Source organism: Eschrichtius robustus, chromosome 2 (genome assembly GCF_028021215.1).
Source record: "Eschrichtius robustus isolate mEscRob2 chromosome 2, mEscRob2.pri, whole genome shotgun sequence".
NCBI classification, from domain to species: domain Eukaryota; kingdom Metazoa; phylum Chordata; class Mammalia; order Artiodactyla; family Eschrichtiidae; genus Eschrichtius; species Eschrichtius robustus.
The window spans coordinates 61,527,689-61,540,194 of NC_090825.1; the positions used below are offsets into that span (position 1 = coordinate 61,527,689).

General features: G+C 31.9%; 1 protein-coding gene across 1 annotated transcript in view; it reads right to left on the reverse strand.

Annotated features, from left to right (window-relative positions):
• AP3B1 (adaptor related protein complex 3 subunit beta 1) overlaps nt 1-12,506 on the reverse strand; it is a 283,078-nt gene that overhangs the window by 180,788 nt on the left and 89,784 nt on the right. Inside the window, exons 4-6 of the mRNA XM_068535546.1 lie at nt 11,083-11,178; nt 10,289-10,449; nt 7,808-7,874 (exon numbers count right to left, since the gene is read on the reverse strand). Of these exons, the coding sequence (XP_068391647.1) occupies nt 7,808-7,874; nt 10,289-10,449; nt 11,083-11,178 (324 nt within the window). The remainder of the gene's footprint in view (nt 1-7,807; nt 7,875-10,288; nt 10,450-11,082; nt 11,179-12,506) is intronic.

A 12,506-nucleotide genomic window follows, 5' to 3' on the forward strand; every position in this document is an offset into this window, starting at 1 on the left:
CCAGTCCTGTGGGGATTTTATGAATTACCAATCAGTATAAACGTGAAGCTGCATTTATTGACTCCAGCCCTGCCCATGTACTGGTGCCTGCTGGTCCCAGCATGTATGCACCTCAATCGAAAAAGCAAAGAATTGATTATTTGTGTGAACTAAATAAAAATGTATTATATGTATAATTTTCTATGTGCTATTGATATGGGAAGGAAGTTATGTTTGTGTTTTCAACACCACATTTTGATGTCTTCTGCACAAATCACTCTTCAGAAATTATATTCTGTGATAATCATATTTCTAAAAGATTAGAATTATCATTTTAAAATCTCTTAAAACAACTAAATTTATGACATCAAACTATAGAGTAACAGTATTTGTGAAATACATTTATATTTATATATGTCAATCTTACATTAAGATATATATTTTTTAATTGGCAAGGGTGTTAAAGTACAAAAATAAATAATACCACTTAGAATAAAATAACCTATGAAATTGAAATGGGAATTCAACAAAGTTTCAATTTAAGTAACACTATGTGAAATCAAGTTATTCTGCCCAAACCTAGAGATTATCTTTTTCAAATATGTTTAGACACCAAACAATTAAAAGGAAAATCAGCTCCTACATGGTACTAAATTTATCAAAACAAGAGCCACAGGCACAAAATAGTTCTAAAGTATTAATAAATAACATGAAAATGAAAGAAAATAATTAATTACTTAAGTAAAGATAAAGTCCATGGAAACACAAAAATAATTAGGAAGAACATAAAGAAAAGAACCTTTACAAAATAAAACTGATGATTTTAGGTATTTCATTACACGGTTTTAACAATCGACTCTAGCCTAAACACTGCCGGAAGAATTGATTATTCTGGTATATTAAATATTCAATATTCTATACAACTTACAGAATTAAAATAAAATGATCTACTCAGATTTGAAAAACAAAAATATTGGTTTCCCAAAAACAGACAGTTAATTTCCATCTCACTGTGTCAATAGTAGCTTTTTATATAAGGGGAAAAATAAATCACTCCAACAAAACTAGCAATGAACTCATCAAATTCAAATGCAGTTTTCCATTTATGTATTTTTTATATTAAAGCAATAAACATGGTTCATTTATCTTCCCTTGGTTGTCACGTTTTTCTGTGCTGTTGCTATGAACTTCAGCCATTAGCTGTGCTCCGAGGTAAACTACATGAACCATCAACAAAAGTGACACTCCATCTATGGAGTTCATATTTTCGCCAGATTATCTATGCTAGTTGACAAGCTGGCAATGAAAAAAATCACACTCAGCAAATGGTTCCTCTAATAACAATAAATTTTCTATAAAATTATGAAGGGTACAAAACGTTTCCTTGCATCTATTTTGTCATGAATTCTAATTAACGTTGCAAAAACCTGAGAGTGCTGGGTCATCACAAGAAGTGCATCAAGGTTTGATTGATAATATGGTGTAAGTTGGCCAATGCAGCCAAGATTTTCTTCTCTTAAATTAATGGCCATCCAACCTGCCCTAATCATACAGCCCAAATGATATTCCCCTTCTTATTTCAATTTTCTTGAGGCATGGAAAATGGGAAAGATCAGTCATTTATCTTCTAATAGCTGGATAATAGATCTAACACAATAAAACATCTGCACAAATGAAGAGGTGTGTTTTTTTGCCCACAACAGTGAAGCTTTTACCAACATTAAACCAATAACTTATAAAATGGTGTCTTACCCTCACAGCTTAGCTATGAACTACCAATATATTCACTAAACATCATTTTGTAGCTAAATTAAGAAGAAACTTCGTCATCAAAAAAATATAAATAAACAACTCAGATTTTCAGTAGGCACTGACCTAATTTGTTTTCCTAAGAAACTCTGTTTTCTATTAGAAAGTTAAATGCTACAAAAGGATTTCTTTAAAATTAACCTGAAAGGAAAAGGAAATAAACACCTTTTGAGGTGTTCTAAATAAAAGAAAGAAGGTTCACTACAAAGCTTAAATTGCTCAACAAGTGTGAATTTCTACATTTTAAAGAAAAACAAGAGAAAGTATTATAAATTTTAAAAAGGAATTTATACCTGAACATTAGGAAAGGTCTTCAATAAAGAAGAAAAGTGTTTAGGATATGTTAAATAGAGAAAATATGATGAAAATGGTAAATCTAGGAATATACAGTGAAGAAATTATATTAAAAAAACTTATAACAGTTGACTCGGTATGATCAAGGATAAATAAAATGTTCCCTTTCAATTATACTGACAATTGTAAGCTTCTATTATACCTTTTAAAATTTACAGATACCTTCAGACAACAGTTATCTAAGTAACTCTAAAATATTCTTCTAGTTACATTACCATAACTGTATTCCTAATCCCAAAGTGACTTATTTTGGGGAAAGGACTATTCATATGACAAATACTGGTCTTTCTCCAGTAAAAGGGAAAAACATTTCTATTATATTTTAATAAGCTTTTTATTTCCACCTTTCCTTAAAATGAGAATTATACAACTAATTTTCTTTGAGATCTCAATTTCAAGAAAATCCTCCTTTAGGCTAAAAGAAGCAACAGAAGGTATATCTCATAATCAACAGAGGTTAAAGAAAGGTTTTTAAACATGTTAACACCTTTCAAATTTATATTTATCAGTAGTAATAGCAATGTTATCATCATCATCATAATGATCCCAAGAAGCTCCTGCTGACAGCAAATAAATTCCTTTTCAAAATGTGGAAATAAATTAGACCTGGTTCATTTAATTAGGAAATTTTTAAACAAAAATGATTTAGGATTACTGATTTCAAATGTCAATCCTAACATTATTAACTGGGGGGGGAGAAGAAATATAGCTGTATCCCTTCAATATATTATACATGACAAGAAAAAGTAATAATAAAGATAAGATCCATAAATATCTATATAGATATCAGAATATTTTTAACCTTTCTACATCAAATTATAACCATACAAAGGAAAAAATTATCAGAAGACATTCACAAAACGTAATTAAATACTGGGTAGACAAGCTAATGGTACCTAGGGAAATCTGAATCTCTCAACCCAAACTCGGAAAAAGCAAAAAGATTAAAACTTAAGCTCTAAGCATAATTAAAATACAGAGAATCTCCAAACTTCGATTATACATAAGTAGAAAAATAAGTCCTAAATCCCAGAGAGTTATCTTTCATGTATACATCATAAAACCTCACAAAGATCTATGACAGTCTGAAACAACTGCCCAGAACAAAGCAGACAGGAGTTAGTGGTGGGCGTAAGAGGGAACTAAAAGCAACAGCAGAGAGAAAGAAAGGACCCTAAGTGTGAAAATACTAAAAAAGATTCCTGGTAGATCAGAGCAGATACAGGGAACAGACTTCAAAGGAAAATAAGATTCAATGAGGCTACCTTGAAAAGGTAAAGTTTCAAAAAGAAACAAGTTTAAAAAAGAGGTGGATGAAAAGGAGCACCTTAAAAACTGTAAGGTGACAGAAAAAAGAAATAAGAAGAGGAAATTTAGGCCCCTACAAGAAAAAATAAAATCAAAATAATCTTAGGACATACACCCCTTCCTATGCATGTCCTCTCCACAAAAACCATCTAATAAAAAATCATACTTTGCTATTCTGACAGAGAGGGTGCTCATATACTAGGAATCATGCAAACTACCTCATATTCAAACCACCAACTCTGTCCAAAGAAACGTAAAGATGCAAGTAATCTGTAAGTATTGAAAACAGAAAATGAAAATCAAAACAATTCAACTCATGAAAATTACCCACACAAAAAAATCAATGATAAAGCAAAACAACAACAACAACAAAAAAAACCCAACTGTAACACAACACTTCAAAATGAATTAAGCTGCCTCAAAGAAGAATTTCAAGATCAGAAAAATGAACATGAATCAGAAATTGAAAAACAGACAACAGAAATGAACAAAAGACATCAGGAAGAAACAGAAGTTGAAACTAGAAAAGAAATAACCAGACATCATGATTAAGTTGCAAAGTGCCCCTGGCAGAAAACAGTTGAATAAAAATTTAGGAAGAGGCATTAAAGAAAAGTACAAAAAGAACCAAAAGAATGAAAATGAGATAAAGAAGTAAAAAGGTTTAGAAAGATAACGGTTGAAATGTAAGACAGGCAAAGAAGATCCAACTTAGAGAAAATTGAAATCCCTGAAGAAGAAAAAGTAACAATTGAACAGAATTAATATTTAAAACTTAATCTTAAACAACAACAACAACAGTTTGCCAGAAATAACATAAATTCTAAATCTATATTTTAAAAAGCCTCACTGGGTACTAGGAAAAAAATTGACCCATATCAACTAACCCTGAGACACCAGGTAAAACTATTATATTTCAAAGATAAAGAGAAAATCCTCAGGGTCAGCATCTTACTTAACACAGATACATTACAGGCATTTCCTTTCAACTAAAACAAGGCAAGGATGCCCACCATCTCCACTACTATCGCACACTGTACTGAAGTTATAAACCAATATAATTAGACAAGAAAAATTAAAGTCATAGGTATTGGAAAAGAGGAAGTAAAATTATCTGTTTGCAAATGATATGATTTATTTTCTAGAATAAAACAAATGGAGATTGAAAGATAAAACTAAATCAAACAATAAAAGAATTCAGTAAAGAAGCAGGATATAAAATTACCACACAGAAAATCAATAGCTTTCTTAGAGAACAATATAACAAGTTCAACTATACAATGATAAAGCGATTTCAATTTACAACAGCATTCAAAGAAGTATGGCTAACGATAAATATAACCCTAAACCAATATTTAACTCAATTAGTAGTCCCCATCTCACTACTCTTCGGCACAGTACATGCTAGCAATTCTGAAACAATACTTTATCTGCATTCTGGGACTGAGTAAATAAGTAAATATATTGTGGATAATGCAAGGCACATTTCTTAATGTTGGAAAAAAGGAAGTTACAAATATGAAAAGGTAGGACACTGGAAGGAACGTTGTGCTATTGCTCTGGAATTAGAGAATTCAGTATAAACTACTGCTGTTTCATATGGATAGAAAAATAGATATAGGTGTTTTTTTAATTTTAAAAAAATAAACGTATCCTATCTAACACTTTAGGAATGAAGAGTGCCTTATAAATGATAGACAGTCAAAGCTCCCAAAGGATCTACCTATGAACTCTGAGCATGACACACACCATTTGGGAAGCAAAACAATGAAAATAATAGAAAATACCTAATTACTATCAGCAAGAATATTAACAAATTAATTCTCAGAATTATTCAACAACTATTAAAGACCTACTATGAACAAGTACAATATTTTTTTCTACTGTATTTTGGAAATAAATGGTCAGAACCCAAGAACAGACATTCTAAATTTGCAAAGAAATTGTATTCTTTACATTTCTTTTTGGGTCATTTGTTTCTTATTTATCCTTTTAAGGTGTCAGGCACGTGCTGAGGATTTTATATACAACAGCTCTTTCAACACAAACAAAAACTTTATACATGGGAAATTATAAGCCCTAAAAATCTGCAAGCTGAAACTTACGAAGGCTTAATACATAGCTACTAAGTGGTGGAACTTCAGACACAAATCCAATTCTGTTTAATTCCAAAGAAGGTAGTTTTTACCTGTGACATGCTATATCTTGTTAGACATGCACACGTTATATACGGAGATTTCACATCTATGCCATACAACCAATTTCTTTTAGTTTATTATGTAGCAGAAATCATGGAAATTTAAAATAAAGGATCTGTTTAAAATAGATCCATTAAAATACTAAAAAAATAAAGGATTAAAATAAAGGATCTGTTTCTTACAGATCCTTTATTAAAATAAAGGATCTGTTAAAATAAAGATCTGTTAAAATAAAGGATCTGTTTCTTACAGATCTTAGTATTCTCCACAGTACTTGGCAAATGTCTTCAACACAGAAGAAACTAAATTTTTATTATTATTACTAAAATCAAGTTAACCACAATATCAATAATATTGATTTCATATTTGGGTCTAGAAGGAGATAACAAGTATGCCATACAGAAGACAAAAAGGAATCAAATTTCTTTTCTCTGTCTTCATTATGCCAACCACTATAGAAGAAATGAAGATTTCTGCTACATTATAGACTAAAAGAAATTTGCTGAATGGCCTAGTCTCCAAATATAGTCTCAGGTAAATACAACATTTTCAAAAATACACAGTGAAAAAATCATTAAAAGAATTAACATATACAACATATCCATTGAATACAAAAAAAAAAAAAAACAGTGAAGAGGAATGAGGAACAAAAAGAAGACCTAAGACTTAGAAAGACATAATGGCAGCTATAAATTCAACTATCAATAGTAACAATAAATGTCAATTGATGAGACAGTCTAATCAAAAGGCATATGTCATCAGACTAGATTTAAAAAATGTATGTTGTCTACAGGAGACACACATTAAATAAAAAATACCAACAGGTTGCGAGTAAAAGGAAGGAAAAAGATATATCAGGTAAACAGCAATTATAAGAAAGTTGTACTTAAATAGGACAAGATAGAACTTAAAACAAAAACTGTTACTAGAGATTGAGACATTTCACAATGACAAAAGGAAGGTAAAACAATTATAAATACAGATGCACCAAATACCAGAGCTCCTAAATATATGAAGTAAACACTGACAGAATTGAAGGGAGAAATAGACAGCTCTATAGCAATAGTAGACTTCAACACTCTGCTTTCAATGAGCCACAAGAAAGAAGATCAACAAAGAAACAGAAGACTTGAACAACACTATAAACCAATTACACCCAAGAGACATCTACTGAACACTCCACCCAAAAAGAGCAGAATACATTGGGTTGGTCAAAAAGTTTGGTTGGGTTTTTCCATACCATCTTATGGAAAAACCCTAACGAACTTTTTGGCCAACCCAATACACTCCTCTCAAATACACACTGAGAATTCTCCAAGACAGACCATATGCTAAGCCATATAATAATAGCTGTATGAGTCTAGTGGTTACTGTATCAGATAGCTGCTATATACAGATGTACGTGCACCTGGGTGATACTATCCTAAGATGAGCTGGAATCCTTTTCCTGAATAGTTTTGAGCCATATATATGGGTGCAGAAGCCTCCATCAAAGATACCATTACACCAGCTCCTCCAGAGGTCTGCTCAGAGACCCCATGCATCATCACTATTTCTAGATCTCATTATCATGTCACTACACACAAAGAATAGGAGTGGAATAGGAAGGAGGAAGAGACACGTACATTCCCAAAAGATGGGAAATTTACCCAGTAAGATCATTCTACCCAGCCAATAAAACAGCGTTATACATATGAAAACATTTTAGTATTTAAGAAAAAAAAAAAAAAACACACTTGTAATACTAAAACACACACCTCTAATTTTTCATTATCTCTTTAATACTGAATACTTCATTTTAAAATAATTATTTGTTCCCAAGTGATTGAGCCTTTAAAAATTCTAATAAATCATTGCTTAAAATAAAAGAGCTGACCTTAAAAGCAGTCAACAATTTAGCCACAGGTTAAAAAAAGAATTTTCTTTCCCCAACTTTCTCTTCTTCAGATTCTGATGAAGAAACATGTAACGAACTAAAATTCCAAATGCAATCTTTCTCTTTACCTGGACATTTTTATTCTTCAAGGATTTTAATGAGCTCCATTAATATTTATACCATTTCAAAATCAATACGAATAATTATATCAAATATACAACAGTAAAATGATACTATGTAAATAAAGCACAATTTTACTTGGACATAAAAAGATATTACTTACTGTGCTTTTATCCTTCAGAAGTTTTTCAATTATTTCAATTAACATTTCCTTCTGCTCTGGATCAAGGCTAAACCATAAAAAGAAAAAAATTTACATTAAGTTTTTTTCCTTTAATTCTAACTTTAAATGAAGATAATCATTTCAAGGATATTGAAATATTTTAAAGTGGGGGAGACTTATGTCTAGACAAAAATAAACAGAAAACAAATTTAAAGTGGAACGGGTTGATTTTTCCCACAGATGTGTCCTAATCTTTCTATCTAAAGTTGCTCATATTAATTAAACCCAGATACCAATACCGTTAAGAAAATATTTAAAGAACAAATCCACTTCTTAAAAAGAAGTTGGAAAGCTTTAAGAAAGTAATTGCAAGTAGATAAACCACAAAATCTTTTTTTAACTGGGGGGAAAATAACAGGATAGCAATCATTTTTGAGCATGGACACATAATTGTCAAAAAGAAATGTAAAGAATTTCCAAATAAGAATTTTGTACCATTCTAGTTTACTGATAGAGACATGCATAATAGAACCTGCCATCTAAAACCAAGAAATATAAACAAAGGCCCACATACACACAGAATTGACAGATGCATCTAAATAGCAGCTGTAAGCACTGAAATACTGTTAATAATATAATTTCTTCCTAGCATAGAATTCAACTGTTCATTTACTAAGAAACTAAATGATGGGCATACAAAGATAAGTAAGACAGTCTAATAAAGACAGTCCCAGGGCTTCCCTGGTGGCGCAGTGGTTGAGAGTCTGCCTGCCAATGCAGGGGACACGGGTTCAAGCCCTGGCCTGGGAAGATCCCATATGCCACGGAGCAACTGGGCCCGTGAGCCACAATTGCTGAGCCTGCGCGTCTGGAGCCTGTGCTCCGCAACAAGAGAGGCCGCGATGGTGAGAGGCCCGCGCACCGCGATGAAGAGTGGTCCCCACTTGCCACAACTGGAGAAAGCCCTCGCACAGAGGCGAAGACTCAACAAACAAACAAACAAACAAATAAATAAATAAATAAACGAACGTGAATTTCTAAAAAAAAAAAGATTAAAAGACAGTCCCAAACATAATCATACCATATAATGGAGATATATATAAGGGATTATGGGGATAAAGAAGAAGGACACCAATGGAGGCAGGAAGATTGTGGAGGGTTTCTTCTGGGAAGTGACATCTCAGATGAATCTTAAACAACTTGACTTTAGAGCTGGAAAAAGTAGGAAATATTCTAGGTAGAGACTAAAGGAGGAACAAGAGATGGTAATGAAATAAAAACATTTTATGTAGAGGACTAAGAGGCAGTACTGAGCTACGAGACTGTAAATTCAAGACAAAGAGAGGTTAAATGGAGCCCAGTGATGGGCTTTTAAACTATCGTAGTGAGCTTAGATCTTATTTTGTAAGTTGATAACTAGAAAGGATAATGACTAAGTGTGAGATAACTTTGTTTGACAGTTAACCTAAGAAAATGATTTTTTACTTTTCACAAACATTATATAAGTTTACTACTGACCATTATAATTATCTGAACATTCAAACCTTTTAATTCTTTCAAATGCCAATAAGTCTCCCTTCTCCAGTCTTTCCTAACTAATCCCATTTCTTTACATCTTTACTTTATGAAACCCTATATGATAATCTGAGCCCTATCCTATCAAAGGCATTGTTAGTGTGCCTTTGTATGTACATATATATCATATAGCAATATCTTATTCAATTATAGATTGCCTTTAATTATTTGGCATACGTTTGATTTTTTTCCCTCAATAGGGATGTGATACCACATCCTCTATCCTCTATCTTATGCATGTAACACAACACTAGAAACACAAAATGATCTTGATAAAAGTTTTTGGAATAAATGGTAACAGAAAATAATACCAAATGATTACAGATAATAATTATTTTATTTAGGCAATATGTTTTCCACAGAGATCAAGGTATTGTATGATAATTTAATAAATATCATATAAATACAGCATGGTGCTGTATTTAAAAATCAGTATTAAAATAATATTTAATAAAATAGCTCTGGAAAAGAATCAGGCAAGGAAGGGAACAGCAGGATCAAAGATGGAAGGAGGGGTAACAAAGTGAGTTGAGACAATAACACACTTAAGATTCTACCCTGCAATAAATAGGAAAACAAACCTTAATTTTCTAATAACATATGTGTATGTGTAATGAGAGATGGACTATATAAATGATAATTCAATTTCTGATTATTTTTAAGTTATAAAATCCATAAATTATCACAGGCCCTAACAGGCTCACAAATAAAAACCTGCCTAGGGTCTCTATAACCAAAATAAAATTAAAGATGTCTAAAGAATGTTTGTGGGCAGGGGAAACACAGTCACTGAGTTTACTTAGTTTAAGGACAGACTAGTTATAAGCGCTAACAAAATAAGCCTCCAGGGGCTTTAACATTCCACATGACATTAGGGATCTTTGGTATTATTTACAAAGTACCAACCTGTACAATTTTTGTATCGCATGGGCTGCATTCTTCCTAACGTATGGTGATAAGTCAGCAGAAGCTTCCTTAATAGCAAGCATCATAATAGGTACAATAATTGGCACTCTAATACTTGACAGAACTCTCAAAGCACTTGCACGAATTAGTTGATTTGGGTCCTAAAGACAGTGCAAAAATATTCATCAAAATTTCAAGTTTTCAATATTTCAAATACATCTTTATGATACAGTTAACAGGTGTTTATAGAATGTAATACAACAATAGCAAAAAAAAAAAAAAAACAGGCTACTTAATTTAAACACCCAGTATATGGAAATGGCTAAGGAAAAAGAGAATTAAATAAATGTTTATTTCTCTGAATAATGTTTTAACAAGAAAAGTAATGGTTATAATTCTACTTGATCATATATTACTAAACATGCTGGGTTTTTAGAGTTTCATAATAACAAAATGCTGCAGGTCATAAATTTTATCTTTAAAAAAAGTCATGTCCCCTCTTTGTACACTTTCAACAACTAGTTGGTATAATGATGAAGAGCTCTTTGAGGCACAATAATGATTATATTGAACATAAAGGAACATATAGAAACTGAAACATACAAGGCAAAGTCCAGTTGATTATAATAATAAATTATTTTCTAAGGGCATTGAATAGGGACCGTGAGAGGCCTTTTAACTCTTTCAAAACATGACTGTACCATTTAGTGGATTAGTACTCCACTTCTTTAAATGACACACCTTCAACTGTGCAGAAACGTTGCAGCTATTTACCTACTCACTCTATTATTTACCTTCAGAGCTCGCTGAAAAGTGCTTATGGACAAGAGTGCCAGATCCTGCTGTTCTTCAGCATATCGGACCAGGTAAACATATACTAACTTCTTGATCTGTGAATAAGAAAAAATAATTTAATCCTAGCCAGAGTGAAAATTAAAAATTTAATATTTTCTATACTAAAATCCACACTCAACTTTCCTGAACTAAATAACTGAACCTGCTCATAGCCTAGATGGTAAAATAAAGATAATGTATTGTAGGATAATGAATAGAAACAGAAAAAGCTTGTGAAGTAAGCATTTTAATAATCCAATCCACAATGGCAATATCCTATCAAGTTGTCCTTCCTCTTGATGGGAAAAAACAGTTCTTGAGCAAAACTCATATAAGAATATTAAAATATTAACTGATTTGGAAAAGTATTTTCAAAATGAGGGATACAAATAATATAAAGACCTTGGGCTCTGTCTACTAACTATATGGTATGGGAGCTTACGTTTCCTCATCTGTCAAAAGGTGCTGAGGCCCAACTCTGATTCTATGGTAATAGTCACATTCAAATATACATTACATGATATTTTCAGCTCAGTAAGAATAATGTGTGACAATATCAATTTAATGTAATAAAAATTCCAAAAGGATGGAAGTGTGTTTTGAAAACTGTTTTCAAAGTCAATTTAATCACTAAATTTATAACAAAATTATGATGAGCAGAAAAATTAAATGAAAATTGGAATTTGAGTTGAAATTCATCAACTGCTTCCTTCTGACACTGCTTGTAGCTTGTTATCTCCCTTCTCAAATATCTTCAGATACCATTGCTTGATTAATTTTCTGATATATCCCCATAGTACATATCTAAAAGTTAATGGAATGTTCAAAGAGCATGGGAAATGAGGGGAAGTAGCTGGAAATAGGTGGAATCAATGCTGAAAAGGAAAACAGCGCTATATTGGGCCATATTTTATATCACAGTAACCAATCTGGACTTCTTTAAAGACAACTGCCATGGCCTTCTCTCCCTTACAGTTCAATTTCCCTTGACACAGCAGTGTTTTGAGTTCCTTCACCATCCTGTTTGTTCCCTTCTGAACTCACTCAATTTGTCTATATTTTTTTCATTACAGCACTCCAAACTAAAAATGAAGTCTAAGCAAGACAAAATAGTTAAGATTTTGTTCCAGATGAGGTGCTTCTACTGATACAACTAATTCTTGATTAAAACCACATACTTTTTCCAAATGTGCTACTGACTAAATCAATCCATACCCGAGTAATTGTCCTAGTGAGGTTTCTTCTTTTAAAAGGAGGGCAATATCTTACACTTACCTATAGACATTTTCAACAACTTAAATTCAACACGTCACGGCACGCTCCTCAGATAATTTTAGATCTTAATCTTTAATCCAACCTATTTTGCTATTCTTCACAATTTCAT